The sequence below is a fragment of the Podarcis filfolensis genome (assembly GCF_964270895.1).
Source record: "Podarcis filfolensis genome assembly, chromosome: 2".
NCBI lineage: Eukaryota > Metazoa > Chordata > Lepidosauria > Squamata > Lacertidae > Podarcis > Podarcis filfolensis.
The window spans coordinates 34,709,654-34,727,860 of NC_139605.1; the positions used below are offsets into that span (position 1 = coordinate 34,709,654).

At 41.2% G+C, this 18,207-nt stretch overlaps 1 protein-coding gene across 3 annotated transcripts in view; it reads left to right on the forward strand.

Moving 5' to 3' along the window:
* The window catches only part of GRM7 (glutamate metabotropic receptor 7), a 393,161-nt gene that overhangs the window by 183,791 nt on the left and 191,163 nt on the right, over positions 1–18,207 (forward strand). For all 3 annotated transcript variants that reach the window (XM_083600646.1, XM_083600644.1, XM_083600645.1), the window contains exon 3: positions 17,428–17,569. In XM_083600646.1, coding sequence (XP_083456772.1) covers positions 17,428–17,569 — 142 coding nt within the window. The remainder of the gene's footprint in view (positions 1–17,427; positions 17,570–18,207) is intronic.

An 18,207-nucleotide genomic window follows, 5' to 3' on the forward strand; every position in this document is an offset into this window, starting at 1 on the left:
AAAAGCTACCGTATTTTTCACTCTATAAGATGCACCAGACCATAAGACACACCTAGTTTTTGGAGGAGGAAGACAAGAAAAAAAATATTCTGAATCCCAGAAGCCAGAACAGCAAGAGGGATTGCTGCGCAGCGAAAGCAGCGATCCCTCTTGCTGTTCTGGCTTCTGGGATAGCTGCGCAGCCTGCATTCACTCCACAGGACACACACACATTTCCCCTTACTTTTTAGGAAGGAAAAAGTGAGTCTTATAGAGCAAAAAATATGGTATATCTGAGCCTCTTTTTTTGGAAGTGAGTTACTTCCTTAGGTTTTACATCCTCCAATATTCATCAGGAGATGCCATGAACTTGGCTTAGTCATTCATACAAGAAGAAGAAGAAGATAATGGTAACAGAGTTTGCTGGAAAATATTTGCATTTCTTTTTCTGAGCTTTGAAACAGGTAAACAAAAAGTGTTCTAAAACCCCTAAGTGCTCCAGCTTTTTCAAAGTCCCTTGTTTTGAATTTAGATGAAATTTGCGCTGCAATATTTGATCCTTATGTAAATAAATTGCCTACTCCACTCCCTTTCATTTGTGCTATGAGACAAGAGACCGGAGCTTGCCAGCTACAACTGGAATAGTTAGGAAGGCATTAAGGTGGAGCTCTAGTAAACCCAGCTTCCAAAGCCAGCGAGGCAGACATTACAGTAAAGGGATTATATTTCTGATCAGTTGGAATCATTGCTGTTAAACAGAAGTGGGTTTGAAAGACTGGCTTGCAGGAAATGGAGACTGTGCTCTATTACAAAACTTTTGAGACAGCCTACACAGCTGAAATTAGTAACAGCTCATAAATCTGTGAAGTTGTGAACTTTTCAACCCAGCAGGCAGATAAGGCTTTGAAGTTATTGCTCTTTCTTTAAATGTGCATACATTGCTCGGCCTTATAAATAGATACAAGTTAGGTGTATGGAATCCACTGATTTGTCCTTGATTTGGGCAGGCTTTCACCACCACCCCCTTCCGTATCTGGAATAGTCAGCTTGCTTAATTGCAGTATATTGTTGGCCCTTCCTTCCGTTTCTACACAGTATGAGTTAAAAATATTCAAGGGCACGTTCTCTTACTTTAGATCACATCTGCACACAACATTCACGGTCCTAGTCTTGATTATCCTGGTTTACTGCATCAGCCTCCCTATTAATATTTCCAGCATGCTTCCCCCCCCCCCACATGTTCAGCCGTACTCTCAGATACAACTAGAAGAACTGTGTAGGAGGCTATGTGGGAGAACCTATTTTGAAAACCGCAGTGTGCTGTGATTTGTTAAGTAAATATATAAATATGGATTAACAAATTAAAACTGACACAACTGAGAACCAGGGAGCTTGGAAGTAAGGGTGATACCAAACAAAACTTAAAGATAACAAAACAAATGTCCTTTTCCTAATCCTTACACGTTAAATAATAAAGCTGAATCCCCACGTTGTTGTTTTGTGTGTGTGGAGGGGGGTGGACTTTGAAGTGCTCCTGATAGTTTTGATTTAAGCAAGTTCTCAGGCTGGCTAAGGCTGCTCAGTCCTGCAGAATTCTACAAATAGGGCTTCATGGTGAACTCAGACCCGCCTATGGCGGGCAACAACATTAGAAAGGTTCCAGGCATCCTGCTGGCATGTGAATGCTAGATGCATAGTGGTTAGGGCCCAATTTGAACACGGATACATTGTATGGCTGAACAAATGGAAATAGGTTTCCATATCAACCATGGGCTGAAATGGGTCTAGATAATCAGAAACTCTGGAGCTGAGATGCCACTACACACTCAAGGTATCCTGCCACCCAAATGGCACATTTTAGAATGGTCAGAAATTACTGATACCATAGGTTCCAGAAATACATTTTATAGGCTGGAATGAACTACAGACTCCTTTAAAGGAGTCATTCACTGTTATTCTTTCTTCCTTGACCAAGCTTCCTTTGGCCAAGTATATGGGATGTGTCAATGTGTTCTCTGTCAGAGTGCAATTCTGAATTATATGGCTTCAGCAGGCCAGGTCCAGAATTACACACACACACTTTTGCTCTTCATAGATAATGAAGACTGCACTGCACTGCAAAGTTAAGCTGAAAATGTCATTTAAACCCCCCAAAACTAATTTGCCAGTTCATTTTGGGGAAGCCTGACCACTCACACCCACTTTTTCTCTCATGGTAACCCAAAGGCTTAGCTTCTGTGATGATCTCTTGCTACTGTCACTGATCTATCCAAAGCCAATTTGGCCATATGGAGAAGGAGAAGAGTTCTAGATTTGAGAGGCCATTTCTAACAAAACCAACAAAGTTCTATTATGTCACTTTAAAGACTGTTAGACTTGAAGGTACCAAAAGTCTCTTTGTTATTTTTGCTGTAACATATTAACACAACTGCGTCGAGGGACGCAGGTGGTGCTGTGGGTTAAACCGCAGAGCCTAGGACTTGCCGATCAGAAGGTCGGCAGTTTGAATCCCTGCGATGGGGTGAGCTCCCGTTGCTCGGTCCCAGCTCCTGCCAACCTAGTAGTTCGAAAGCACAAAGTGCAAGTAGATAAATAGGTACCGCTCCGGCGGGAAGGTAAACGGCGTTTCCATGTGCTGCTCTGGTTTGCCAGAAGCGGCTTAGTCATGCTGGCCACATGACCCGGAACCTGTCTGCGGACAAACACCGGCTCCCTTGGCCAATAAAGCGAGATGAGCGCCGCAACCCCAGAGTCGGTCACGACTGGACCTAATGGTCAGGGGTCCCTTTACCTTTATTAACACAACTATTCCTAAGGAAGATTTTTTTTTAAAAAAACTGGTTTCATTTTGTTTTACACTTTATTTCAGGTGTGCTTTCAGATAAACATAGCAACACTGCTTTAGCTCTCTGTGCTAGCTTGTATTAATTAATTGGTCAATCAATCCAGTTAGTCTGAAATTGCATTTTTTTAATGTCAGTGTTCCAATATAGTTACTTTGCAGCTAGACCAAACCAGAAAGGATGCTGGACACAGTGCCAAACCAATATGTTTTGCTCCCTGAAGCGAACACCAAATCTCTCTCCCCTCCCCCCACCCCGCAGCACTTGGGGCAACACTTTTAAAACTCTTGTTGCACCATTCTGACATAAATCCCTACCTCCTTCTTCAATTCCTCATGGTGCAGCCTGAAGCTGATCACCTCACACTGCTGCATAGCAAGGCCAGGCCTGGCTGGACAGCAAAGGATGGACACAGCTTGATGTAGGCACATTTTTATCACTAAATAAATCCTAAGCACATGTACTTGGGAGCATGCCCCTTTAATCACAGTGGGATTTACTTCTGAATAAAAATGCATAACCTACTTGGGCTGCAAGATTCGTGACCATAGTAGCTTTCAAACTATACATTAAAAAAGAGCACACCATTCGGCATTTAATAAGAACCGATTCATCTTAGTAGCCAAGCCTCTCCTGCTTGTACACTCAGTGACAGCTACAGGGGAGGGACTGCTAGAACCAGCCAGGACTAGATTTCCCACTTGCCTTGCTGCACCCCCTTAGTATTCACTTTCACTCTCTCTTATATGTTTATGCCCTCTGTCTCTTTGGTGTGAACATCAATGGTTGTGTGTGTGAGAGTGAGTGAACGTGTGTATTTAACATGTTAAGATTTTGTTGTTTTGAATTTTTATAAATTGTATTGCATTTTTTTTTGCATTTGTGTGCTACTTTCTGCAAGCCGTCTTGAGGGCCTCTTTTGACTGCATGTACATAAACAATAAGGGATGCGGGTGGCGCTGTGGGTTAAACCACAGAGCCTAGGACTTGCCGATCAGAAGGTCGGCGGTTTGAATCCCCGCAACAGGGTAAACTCCTGTTGATCGGTCCCTGCTCCTGCCAACCTAGCAGTTCGAAAGCACATCAAAGTGCAAGTAGATAAATAGGTACCGCTCTGGCAGGAAGGTAAATGGCATTTCCATGCGCTGCTCTGGTTTGCCAGAAGTGGCTTAGTCATCCTGGCCACATGACCCAGAAGCTGTACGCCGGCTCCCTCGGCCAATAAAGCGAGATGAGCGCCACAACCCCAGAGTCGGCCACGACTGGACCTAATGGTCAGGGGTCCCTTTACCTTTACCTTTACCTTTACATAAACAATAATAATAAGCATTCCAGGTGCTGAGACTAGTTGCCTTTTCTTGTGGGTTCTGGCAATGGACACTGCCTCGGATGACTTTAAGAATTAGACAAGGGAATATATGGATTGGGCCACCTGGTGGTGTGAACCATGGCAGCTAAATGAAACTTGGTAAAATCCAGTGGATGGTTGAGGGCGAAGGGAAGAGCTGCTTCCTTCCTTCATGCTATGCCATCTTTCATGCTTGCTCCATGCTTCTGGAAACAAGATGCAAGACTAGATGGGTTTGTAGTCTCATGCAGCACAGCCACTTTTATGGTCTACTCTGATCCACTGCCTCACCTGCAATAGACAACAGAACTCCAGGAGTGGGCTTCTACAGGTAGTGGGAGAGGTCAGATGAAGAGAATGCAGGCAGTGATCAGCAAGGTTGTTGGAGCCCAAGATCCTTTTCATATGTTGGCTGTTACTCCTCTGTGTGTCCACTCATGATGGGGTGGAGGCAGCAATATGGTAGGTAAGCACGGGGCCCGGTTCACTGAACATGTGGACAATTCGTATCATGTGCATTTAATCTGCTGATGCCCAACAGCCCTTGGCATGAAGTTGGCTATCATTCTATATTTCAAATCCATAGGAAAAAAGAGAAGTAAGGAGGATTGTGGCGTATCATTTCTTTCCGATTTCAGTCCTCAAGCAGGAGCCTTATTGCATATGTTGCAAACAAAATCATAGCTGCAATATTCATTAGGAAGAAAAAGAACAAGCCAGCTCCTACAACAATTTTTATAGCCGTTTAATGGCGGGATAATGATTTAATTTATCTTTTCTGGAGGCCAGGATTTTTCAATGTCTTTATTACAGTGTTGACAATGTTGTGATAAATTTACCAGCCCTAGCTAAGCTATTTTGCTTCATCACCTAGTAACTGGTAAAATTTTGTTAACAGCCATAATGCAATGCAAGACAGAAAGAAGCTCATTTATCTGCTATGGTCTCATTGTCAACCAAAGCTTATGTAGCATTTGAGAATAGACATTGGGTTTAAATAGATGTAACCTGGACACATCAACTATGTTTTTGTTGCAGAGGTAAGGTAATCAGGATGGAATGTGTGGCATTATTTCATCTGTTTGAAAGCTATACTGTGTGATATAACACCATCCCCTTCCTGATACAGAAGGCTGCTTCAGTGACATAGTTATACACATAGACTTATATGACTAATTGGAAGCTTGAAAAAAAATTAATGAGTTAATTAAAATATGCCAGAGTGAAATGGATGGCGAATGAACCATGTAATTTTGTAGCACCCCATTATGCCTGTTTTGGTTTGACCAAGGGCTGATGCAGATGACCTCTAGTTGTGTGGCAGTGTAACATGACATTGTTTCCTTCCCCAAATAAATAACCTAGTCCTCATAAAGAATTGGGCAATTTGATTCATGTAGCTATTTGGTTCATGACAGCAGGTGTGCTTGAAGTGCTCACAATGTAGGCTGCTTCATGATTGTCACTTCTGTGAGATGGTCCTGAAAGCAACCAGTAAATTAAATTCTGAGTTTTGTTTGTGGAAGTAGCAACATTATAGTCAAGTCTGCATGCAGTATTTCATGTTTTGTGCATGCCCTCACCCTGGGTTCTGGAGGGTATATGTAGGTATAATGACTAATAGCCATCGATAGCCTTTTCCCCAATGGATTTGTCTAATACACTTGTACAGTTGTTCAGTTTACCGTCTGTCTGAGGACTCCTATTTTTGGTGATTTCCAAGAATGGGCTCCGTTGCCCATATGCAGTCTGAAGGTCTCAAAAGAGAATGACTCTGCATTGAGGCATTGAGGCAGAGTGATGACTGATTGGCTAGCTTTATTTGTATGCCAATATGCTAGACTGTTTTGTTAATAGAGCATGGAAAATACTTTAAGCTTCTTTGGGGAGGTATGCTCATTAAATTTATCTGTGAGAGCGCTAGCACAGATGTCCCATGGCTAGTAAAAAAAAGGGGGGGGAGATGGTTTTGAAATAAGAAACCTGTTTTGGTCGGAGAATTTCTTTAAATAAGCTAGTGTTCCAAGGTGTTGTGTGCTAATAGTTACATCGCATTAATGGGTCTTTATAAAAAGACCATGGTCTAAATAACAGAAGACATGGCAGTAATCCTCTGCAGGAGATCACTGAAGTCACCTGCAGCTCCCTGCTCTTGACTTACTCCTGTACTTGCCTACCATCCTTTACAATCACAATTCCTTTTCCCTGCTTACTTCAGTTGTGGCCTTCCTGCTGCCTCTGCAATGTCATTATGCTTCCTGTTAGGTTTGCAGATCCCACGATTATTCGACAGTCCTCACTGCTCAGGCATTGAGAGAGGTAACAGTTGTCTTATAGATGCCCTAGAGAGACAGTAATGGAACAGAGCTTGCGTGTCCACACAGCTTAAAGTAAATGGGGTCTTATTTTATCACACAGATCTTTTAAAAATAAAAACTTATATCAATCATATAAGACTGGTGCATAGATTCTCCACTTGTACATTGGACTGGACAGATTTCAGTCTGATTGGCTTGGAGGTTCCAGTCAGTTGGTCAGTCACTTCATTCTCAGCCTTGGCCTAAGAGGGTTTCCAGTTCAAACCCCATATTCCGGTAGGCTTCAAAGATGTAACAGTTTGTGTAAATTCAACTTCAGTTCAGCTTGGGAGTTGGTGTGGTACAAAATAAACCAATATAAGTGTGGTGTAGTGGTTAAGAGTGGTAGACTCGTAATCTGGTGAACCGGGTTCGCGTCTCCGCTCCTCCACATGCAGCTGCTGGGTGACCTTGGGCTAGTCACACTTCTCTGAAGTCTCCCAGCCCCACTCACCTCACAGAGTGTTTGTTGTAGGGGAGGAAGGGAAAGGAGATTGTTAGCTGCTTTTCGACTCCTTAGGGTAGTGATAAAGCAGGATATCAAATCCAAACTTCTTCTTCTTCTCCTTCTTCTTCTTCTTCTTCTTCTTCTTCTTCTTCTTCTTCTTCTTCTTCTCCTCCTCCTCCTCCTCCTCCTCCTCCTCCTCCTCCTCCTCCTCCTTCTAAAGCTATGCTAACTCTGATTAAACTTTGCACAAGCTTGTTTTTAGAGTACTGCAAACTGGATCGAGGTAGAACTGAATCTAAACTTCCATAGGTAAAACTGAAAGAGAGCACTTCCTTTGAAATCAACAATGCCACACCCTAATATAGAAACTGGGTCAGAAAGAAAAGAACCAGACTCTTAATAACATGCTGGGTGGAGTTTTTCATTTATTCTTTTTTGACAAAGCATTCTGCATATTAAAGTTAATACAGTTTTCAAATGCCTATTTGCATATCACCTTCTACACTCAGGAAAACTGAAGAATGACTCATGATCAGCTGCTACCTGATATCTCACTCTCCCTTTGAAACAACTTGGGTATTTTTAAGGTTGCTTGGGAAACAGTGTGACAGACTCGATGAGAGAAAATATTCGGGGGGAAATTGTTCTTGCCTTTCTCTGAGAAGTGATTCACATGGATGCTTTTCATGGGCTTGCATGGCTGCTTCAAAGAACATGGACGGACCTTGCCACACTGTTCTTTTATTTCTGTTTTACTAGCTCTTTGACCATATAATAAATGCTGACTCATTGAATTATTAGTTGGGGTTCATCAAGACATTTGAAGCACTTTAGAGGTGCAGTTCTTATCATTGGCCATGATGATGGGAGCTACGTCCAAACCATCTCGGACCCCATATATTTCCCATTACCGCTTTATATGCCAAGACCAAACTCGTTTCTCTGAACCCCCATTCTTACATATCTAAAGCACTGCAAATTGTGGCCAAAAATGAACTCAGAGCCAGGGCAATTCATACATCTGGTCCTATTTAGCAATGTGCCCAGAAGTATTTCTTATATCTCTTTAAGTTGAGATGCTAGAGACTGAACACTGAGTCTTCTACAAAGCATAAGTTCTACCACCTTCTGTTTGGTATGCCAATCTGTTCCTGCTTCAGTGCTCTTTTTTCCAAATAAAACAAAAAAAAAAAAGTCACTGCAGAATCAAAGCCAACCAGAGGATCCATAGAGAATGCAGTGATATCATGGTATTATGTTGGGGTTCCTAACATGGTGCCTTCCATATGTTTTGGACTATAGCTTTCATAATTCCTGACCATTGCTCATTGTCCACAACATCAGGAGGACATCAGGTTGGCTACCCCTGAGATAATTATATGCAGCAATATTGTGGTGCTCTGTAGCCAATTCAAACATGAGGATGTCACTAATGGCAAACATGTCCTTTATTCTTTCCCTTACTTTGAATGGGGAAGGCAGAAGCATATCCTTGATTGCCTAGACAACCAGGCAGGTCTTTCCTGTCTTCATATGCTGCACTGGAGGTTCTACTGCCTGCCAACTGTGCAAAACAAGACCGTTTGTTGCCTTGATCCAGTTTTAACTGCATGGCATGACTAGTTCAGGCAGAATGTGGATTAGGATGCACACTCAAATTCACTACCACAACTTGTCAGTTATGTGTGACTCTGGATGAGGGAGTGTTAGACCCTTTAAAAAAGGGGGGAGACATTTTTAATGGGTTCCAAACTGTTTATGAAAAGTGCCCCCCCAGTACAAATTCAAAGAGCCTTTTTGTCTATTTTCTTGAGCTGTTTGAGATTCACGGAAGGACTGTCAGAGGGCACCTTTCTTAGTCATCAGTTTCCATTTGGTTTCAAATCAGACACAGACAATCCAGACAACAATAGATCTTACTTTCATCTGCCTTTCAGCTCCAATGGTTATCTAAAGATAATGACAAGAGATTCTGAATTAGGGATTTCAGGTAATTTTCTGGTTCAACATTGAAAGCACCATAGCCCAAAAAGAGGGGAAGAACAGTATTTCACCAAAGGAAATGTGGCAGAAATTGAAGAGTGAAGATGAGCCTAAAATACCATAATTAACCCCTGGCCAAGTAGGAAGAGCAACCGAGGAGGAGCATGCGAGAACACAACATTATTTCAGCCAATAGTGCCAAATACCATATGGCAAATTTCAAAATCCATAATATGCTATCAGTCCTCCTATACCTGCTGCTTTGTACATTCAAATCTATGCTGTGCTCTGCAGTCACTAATCTATTAAAATTTAGAGAACATTCAAGCTGGCTTCCTATAGAATGTACAAATGCTACCTACCGCTTAGTCATTATGCCTTTCTTGCTCGTTGAAAAATTTTTTTCCTTAGTTGACAATGACTGCTTGCCTTGAAGGCTGCACAGTCATCTGAAATAGGCTGGAACACTATGCATCTGTCCAAGAAAATAAATAAATCAGAAAAGCTTTATTTTTTTATTTTTTTTAAAGGCTTTGTGCTTGCAACTTGTAAAATGCTTCACTATCTAGAGGCGGTCACATTAATACAGAGGCTGGAGAGAAATCCTTGTAAGAATGGCACAGCACTGAACAATCTCTTAAATTACAGTGTGGTGTTCCAAGAGGCAGTTCAGAAAAATAAAACAATGTCACAGAGCATAACATTCTCCTGGGCATGCGGAGGTTGCAGGAAATTGCTTTGGGCAATGGAGCCAAATCAGTGTTGGAAGGTATTGTTTGTGAGCAGTGTTGCAACCAGTAATTCTAGGTAGCAGACAAATGACTGCAAATCAGAAATGGGCAAGCATCGATGCCCACTGCCTACAATGAAATTGCACTCAAAGACAACAGGCAAACAAACAAGTTTTCTCTCCCTCTCTCTATCCAGATAAAGGACATATCACAAGTATTCTTTTGCTTCTATTTTGCTTATCATTTTATGGTCCCACACTATACCAAACATCACTTTGGCAACCCTCTTTTGTAGCTCTGTGTTTTGCCACTGTAAGGAAGCAAGGCAATGTACCACCAGTGCAGTCTTTCTGTCAGTGCAAGCTTTTCAGCTTGCAAGATGGAAGGACCCCCTCCTGCTTTCCCTCTGGGCTGTTCTGTGGGTTCTTCTGCCCCCCACAAGCCAAATTTGGAGGGTGCATGGGGAAGGAGAGGGGAGAAAGCCCCACTGCAGGAGCAGAATTTTTTGCACTGGCTTCTTCTAGGAGGGCTAATTAGTTGAATCTCACCCCATGCCTTTATTCAGGAAAAATGTGTGCCACTGTCTGTCTAGTATCTGTGGAATGGGAGCCTAATAACAGTTCTTTTGTCGCCTTGCAGAAACCATAACTAAAAGTCTGAGGTGTGCAATGACCTAAGCTAAAAGGATAAGGTTAAGAAGATGTAAAGAATGGGAGATTCTCCTAGGCGATAGCACTTCACAAATAACCTTGCAAGACTGTAAACTGGGGAATCAGATAAACTGTTCAGTTTTGTACAAGCCCATGATTTTTATCATTTCAGGGTCTTCCTCAAAATAATTAGCAGGAGGCACAGTTATCCTAAGCAGATAATTTGTCGTGCACATTCTCTGACCCCAATCCGAACCTGCCAGCTGTCCTATTTTGGCCTCTTGGGGGGGGGGAGGGCACACAGGGAAAGGTGAGATTTCTGTGGGAGCATCCCTGTTATCTGGTCAGCTAGAGGTGCAGGAAACTCATAGCAAACAAGAAAGCAACTGGAATTGAGGAACAGAAAGTCAGAAGCAATTTCTCCTGGACATTTGTAGGGAACAGGCCATAGGGGATCTGGGACACATGTTTAGGGGCACACAGGTGGTTGAGTTTCACGTCTGCAAGTAGTTTTTCTCATTGGACCGGGTTTCTGGTTCATCCTCATTGGGATCAGACCCATGGTTCACATCTAGTATCTCCTCCCCTTTAGGATCTATGACCAATTCACTTGTGAGACCATGACCAATCTTAGTACCCCCCCAAAAAATATCTGGAAGTTTATATTCGATGGGTAGTGATTATGAGGTAATCCCCAGGTTTGATTTCTTAACATAGCCATTTTAGTTTTAGGGGTTAAAACAAATACCTGGGACCCTTCATATATCTATTTATTTAATTTCTGATATGACAAAAAAGTCTAATGGTTGATGCTCAGATTCTTGTGAATGCTAACCAGAGAAAAGATGTGATGTGGTTGGTTATTTGTCATTTATGCATACACAAATAATTTTGCTCCTCCGCAGGACAATTCTTGCAAAATTAACAATTGAGAATTCATTACATTGGACATTGTGGAGTTAACAAGTTATGAGGCTCTGTAATTACCTATTTTTAGATAAGAATCAATCCATCAAGAAAAACTATTCTATCTTTTCCATCTCTTCCATAATTATCATTTACACCATTCTTAGCATTCAATTTAGTCTTCCAGCGACTGCCTTGATTTTGGTAGATTAAAGAAGCTTGATTTAACTGTCATAATAAAAGTGAGTCTTTGAGGTGATAAAATGCACCAGGGAACTGCATTAAAAATGCACCAAAAATTACAGTGACAACTTTAATAGAATAAAGTTCTTAATTAACTCATCTGTGCTAGACATTTTTCGTTTCTCTGCCAATTTACACACTATGGCTTCTGTTTAATTTTGCTTTAGATTAGGTTTGCTGTGGGGAAAATATATAAAACCAACCAATAAACAGAGAAACATTTAAAATTATTCAGTAAAAAAATTCCATATGGACAAGTTCCAAAGGAATCTTAATTCTCATTCCACACAGAAATTCTCTGCAAAAAAACAAAACAAATTATGCTTCAAGTGCATATTGCATCCATATTTATTAGGAAACAGTCATATAAACCCACACTTTATATGTTTATTACAGCATGATTCTTAACTAATTCATCTTCATAACCCCAAGGAATGCCACTGTTGTATTAGGCTTTATGTAGCCAAAATGGCATCATCCATGCACATGAGGGAGGTATCAGCAGACTTGGAAGAATACTGACTGATTTCTGTGACTGGTAATCGAAATCCATGGGAGTATACTGGGAATATCTTGGAAAAGGGTTTGGTTTGCTGACTGGAAGCCTGAACAGGAGCACTGCACTGCAACACATTATTCAGATCCCACTTGTGAATATGACCATATTTGCCATTCTTATCTCTTACAATTTGATGATAGCTAGGAACCAAATAATTGCTGTCTCCCCCATGCAAAATGGCAATTGGCTTTTGACATAAAGAAGAGATTAAATGGGAGTTTGTGATATGGCACAGTGTGAAGATCAACTTCTTTTTTAAAGTAAGCTAGAACTTTATATGCTGGCTATCCTTTACTCATTTCTTGCTCTACATATTGGAGCAGCCATCTTGAAACAACTTGCTGTAGGGAGTAACTGACAGCTGTTAAGCTAACATGGCCTAAACCCATGCAGCCTTGGATTTTGACCTTGTCAGATTTCATAAAGTATTCATTGTAGGGCCTGAACAGCCTATAGACATGAGCCCTTTAAGAGATGCTGATTTGGGTTTCATGAGAATATCTAGAGGGCATCTCTTATTTTAGATGCAAGGTATATCGGTCTCTTAGAAACCTGTATGACATAAAGGTGAGATATTGAGTATGGAGAGGTGAATGCACAGCAGTTCGTTATACATAAGGCATTATTTATCAAAGCAAATATTTTAAAGGAGTTATTCAGTATGTTTCCTCTGCAGACTGGTAACATACTGGATTTTCTGAGAACAAATTCTGTTTCTGGGTGGATAAACTGCTACTTGATTGACAGCCAAGTGGCTTTGCTCCCTGAATCCGTGATTAATAGTTCAAGACACTTGATTGCATATACATTTGTGTGTGCGCATGCACAAATGTAATTTGGTGAGCTAGGCATATTTCTACCCCTTTTTAATTTGATCCACATAGGCAAGAACACATATAAGCCCGAATATATCCAACACAATGTAAACTCTTCTGTTAGATGACAGTTTCAGTTGGGGATACTTTTACAAATGAGTTCATTTTGATTATGTTACATAGCCATTCTAAGGTCTGTTGAGCCTTCTCAGGAGAAGAAAACAACACCTCCTATATGTTACACACTAGTGTGCTTCAGATGGCATTTTTTATATATATAATCTAGCTTTTCCTTTTTTAAGTAGAATTTCATCTGACTTTTTTTGCTAGGGTTGGTCTAAGATCTTTAGCCAGTCCTTATTCAGCTTTCCTCCAGAGGTGCACAGGGGCCAAGGGGACATCTTCCTGCCTCCTCCTTCTTCCCAAACTCTGGGTTTTGGGAAGAAGGCAGGAGGGCTCTAGGACACTGCCAGAGCCTCACACCTCCTTCCCAAAGCCTAGTGCCTCACTTAACTGGCTGAGAAGTACATCCTAGAATTCAGCAGGGCTAGGAAAGCAGCTCAAGAATAAGAGAGCAATCCTAAATATGGGAATCCAGTGTAATTTATTCAATTAAATTTCTACAGTGCCTTTCATCCAAAGATCACAGTTAGGTTTATGGTCTAAAAGTACAAAATGCATAAGAGAATAACAACCAAAATACAAACAAACAATAACACACACACACACTGGCATAAAGTATGCCAGACCCAGACTTTGTTCAGGAGCAGTGCTACTGCCAATTGAGCCTACCTCAACCCAGCAGACGGGGAAGAAGCCTTTAAAATAGTTTAACTTAACCACTCTTTTTTTTACTTATGTAAGTTCTACCAGGTTGCCAGATCATGTGACAGAGCTGAATGGAGTTAGGACTCAACATAGGTCTGTCTCCCTTGCCTGGTCCTTCCCTAGCCACTTCCACAGAATACCCATTTTTCAAGGACTTGACTTGCTTGACCCAGCTGGCTGAGCTGGGATGGGGGAGTTATGCTAGTGTATCTTGGGCTGAGCCAGGGTTGGGTACTTAAGTCAGCGTAGCCCAATTCTCGCCCTCTCATTCTTTCTCCACACGTTGGCTCTCAGTCCAGCTCAGCCCATCCATCCATGGCAAAGTCCTGTTCCGAAGGCCCAGTGAGCAAAAGCGGTTGCTGGGTCCAAAGAAAAACAAACTTTATCTCTCCCACTTCTTTACCAGTTGACTGCAACAGTAGTCTGTTGTTGTTGTTGCTTGCTTGCTTGCTTGCTTCCTTTTGGACGGATGATCCCAGGGAGTAGGCTCCAGTCATTTATTTCATCTTTTCAGTCAAAGTCAAACAAACAAACAAATATATACATGACATTCTAAAACCTATCATATTTGGATCCAGGGCAGCATCCGTCCGGATCCAGCCTGTCTCTTAGCGTAGACCCAGGTCATCGAGCCTGAGCTTCCACCAGCCATCATATTGGCAGGGTTGGCAGCAAACCTGACGGAGGATATTATTATTATTATTATACATTTTTCTTTAAGAAGCAATATCATAAATGATCAGATGCATATATCTTAGCCTTATAATAATGACAAACTGTGCCATAGTGACATCTGCTGGAGGACACTACAGCTGTTATGAGATGTGACAGGATAGATTGGTTTCCTCTGATGAAACTGCAAAGATCTGGAAACGATAGGGAAGGAACCAATTGTGAAGCTGGGAATTAGACCTTTGGAAATGTGATTCCTTTGTGTCATGATTTTTTTCTCTGCAGTGCCTAAGGCAGAATCGTGAATATCAGTAGCCTAGCATTTAAAATGTCAAAATAAAAAAAAAATTTCTTCCAGTAGCACCTTAAAGACCAACTAAGTTAGTTCTTGGTATGAGCTTTCGTGTGCATGCACACTTCTTCAGATACACTTCTTCAGCGTGTATCTGAAGAAGTGTGCATGCACACGAAAGCTCATACCAAGAACTAACTTAGTTGGTCTTTAAGGTGCTACTGGAAGAAAAAAAATTTTTTTTGTTTTGACTATGGCAGACCAACACGGCTACCTATCTGTATTTAAAATGTCATATAACTTAATACCCTTAGTAGTAAATATCTGTTGCACGTTAAAGCCCAAAGCACTTTAAGCAACCATGAGAATGAGATCCATGAGAATAGGACTTATATATCTTTATTAGAATTAGAAATGGTTTACTGTACCTACACGGTAAGCAATATGATCATTTGCATACAAATTGTGTGACATTTATTTATGCATACAATTTATACACTGCTTATATTTAAACAAAAAACGGCTTACCACAGGTTTATATTTAAGTTTACATTTTACGTATAGGAGATGTGTTTGCACAGCAATTAGAAAACATTTTTAAAAATAAGATGGCAAGTTGGCCTTTTGTACTCTGTGCTGAATTGGCTGCCCTGAATTATGGTAGCTGTCCCGAATTGCACTCAGCAATAGAACCTTCTTCTTCTCCTGAAAGATTGTGTGAGGAAAGTCTCACTTTGGTTTTATGTTTTGTCTAGCAGGCTGTTCTTTGGGGATGTTTCAGGCTAAATGTTTTAGTGTCTCTATGCTACCTGTGAGTACAGCCAGGGACAGATAGTGCTGGGAATTTAAATGACTTGGACAATTCAGAAGCAATTGGGTCTGTCTGCCAAAGAGACTCGAGCCGCAGGGGAAAGTAGTAACTATAAAGTCAGGCAATTTTCACAATATTGTTTGGGGAAATGGATTTTCCCTCCCCACCCTTCCCTTTATGTATCACTCCAATGCTTTAACACCATCCCCGTTGAGCAGAGGCTCCACAAGGCCGTACTTCGCATGTTTGCTGTGCTATTAATAAGCTTAAGGTTCATGTCCAAATGTGTGCCGGTTGCAGTGGACAGGCCATTAGAGCAGGTTCTGACCTAGTATTGGAAAGAAACAGGGGAGGGGAAAATAGTAGGAAAGTTTATCAGATGCCATCTTCTATCAAAATAAAGAACAGGTTTTCTGGAGGAGGAATGCATAATTTGTGCACAGTGCTCATGTCTGTGCAATTCTGACACACACACACACACCCTGAAAACTTAAAGCATATATTAGATTTTAAATTAGTTAGTTGATGTTCATGAGACAAAATTTGTTTTGTAACAGTTAAGAACAAAGACATCTCCGATTGATTGACTGGTTGATTGACTGGTTGATTGACTGGTTGATTGAGTTTTGCATATCAGTTCTTGCAGGTCAGGCCAACATACTACCCTCTCTCTTCAGCCTCAAAACCATCCTGTGAGGCAGTGGCTATCCCAACATCACTTAGGGAGTTTCATATTTAGTGGAGATTTGAACCTGGCTGTCCTTTGTTTTAGTTGGACAATCTGTGGCTACACTGAATATTTAAGAATTCAGAACAATCTGTTGTTGATCAGAGTGAGCCTGAGGGCACATACGCATCGACCTCTCACCCCCACCATTCCCACAGAACCCCAAAACTAGGTATTAACATTACCTGAGTTTACAAAGCAGCGTGAGGGATGGGCATCAGAACTTATTACCCACCACCACCAGTGTTCATGTGCTTTTTTTTCTGGCATCCCCTTAAATAAAAGGTTTCCAGCAGCAGAAAGTAAGTATACCACTCCAAAGTTCAATAGTGATCACAATGCAGAATTGAAAGCAAACTCCATGCATGAGGTTTTTTTTTTCTTTTGAATCATCTTTAACTTTACCTTTCTTTACAGCATCATGCCACCTCTCTCTCTCTCTCTCTCTCCCTCATCTGTTGACAAGTACGTCCCTTCTCATGTTGTTATCACGTCTCAGGAAACCTTTCTTAAGCTATAGTGAAATCCAGCCAAAGGTGAAATTGCGGTTAGAGTTCCATCTGCGTACAACTTGCCAAAGCCTTATGTGGGATGGCCGCACCCCAGAACCTGCTATGTCTTTTGCTTTGTTTTGCTGAGTCTTCTCCAAATGCACCTCGCCTGCAGTGCACAGATCCATCTCTCTTTACAGGCCTTGGATTCACACCCCTCTCAATTATGATGTGAGGGTAGCAGGGATGGACTCATTCCACGCCATGAAGTATTTTAGGTGAAAAACCAAAGTCCAAGCGATGCTTCTACACACTTGGAGGGCAGTCTAGATTTTGGGAAACCTCATAAGGTTTGGGAAATTTAATGGGAATTTAATTCTGGATTCAGATTTTCAGATTTATCTGCATTTTTCTTCCTTTCCCTCCACTTTTAATCATTAATACTGCCTTGTTGATTTATAGGGTAGCCTAATATTCCTGACTTATTAATCTTCACAGTGCCAGGTTGAACTAGCTGAGAACTTCTCAGGTAGATTAGGCTGATCTGATTACTTGCATATGAACATCCAGATATCTTCATGGCTGAGTGGAAATTTGGATCCATTTTCCCCAGAGTTAAAACCACATCCACTGGACCACACTGGACAAATGAAGTCTTCATCTAATCACTATTTCCCCCCCAGTATTCCTTCTTGCACTAATTTACAGATTTTAGCATCTTGTCTTCTTTCTTTCTATTAACAGGTAACCTCTGCATTGCTCAGTCATTGAAAATCCCTCAGGATCGCAAAGACAAGACCTACGAATTTGATAAAATTATCAAGCTGCTCCTAGATACTCCCAGAGCCAGGGCTATCATTGTATTTGCCTACGATGAGGATATAAAGTAAGGATGACTGAAGAAATTAACTTGTTTACACATAATGGCTTTGTGGATTAGCAAGAAAATACAGAAAATAATTTCAAGAGCATATACACATAGAACAGAATATGCAACTCAAAGTAGTAGTGGAAGTGTTTGCGAGCTGCATCAGTTTTGTGTATTAAAATTTCTGTGCATTACATGAACAATAGATGTTGATACACAATTGTTCCTGGACTGTACCACTTCAGACTGAAGGAAGGGGATTATATGGTTGAATTCTTCCCCATAGGAAAATTCCCTCCCCATACAAAACTGGTACACTAGCAGAAAATGCTAGCAGAAAACATTCAGTAGAACTTTTCTCCATGGACTCTAGTGTACTATGTACATAGAGTGATTATCTACCTATCTACCTATCTATCAATCTGTCCATCAAAACATATTTATAGATAATATACAGTTGTGTGATTGCTTGTCTGCAGTCTGAAGTGGTAAAATCCAAGAACCTTTGTCCTACATCATATGCGTGAACTAGACCCCATTTACTTTTGTGTACAACTAAAGGGATGGTAAGAGCCAAAGGAATTAGCTGGTAGTGCAATCTGCATCTCAGATCACTTGCTTGCAATCCAAATATTTTGTACTTTACAGCGCAGGTC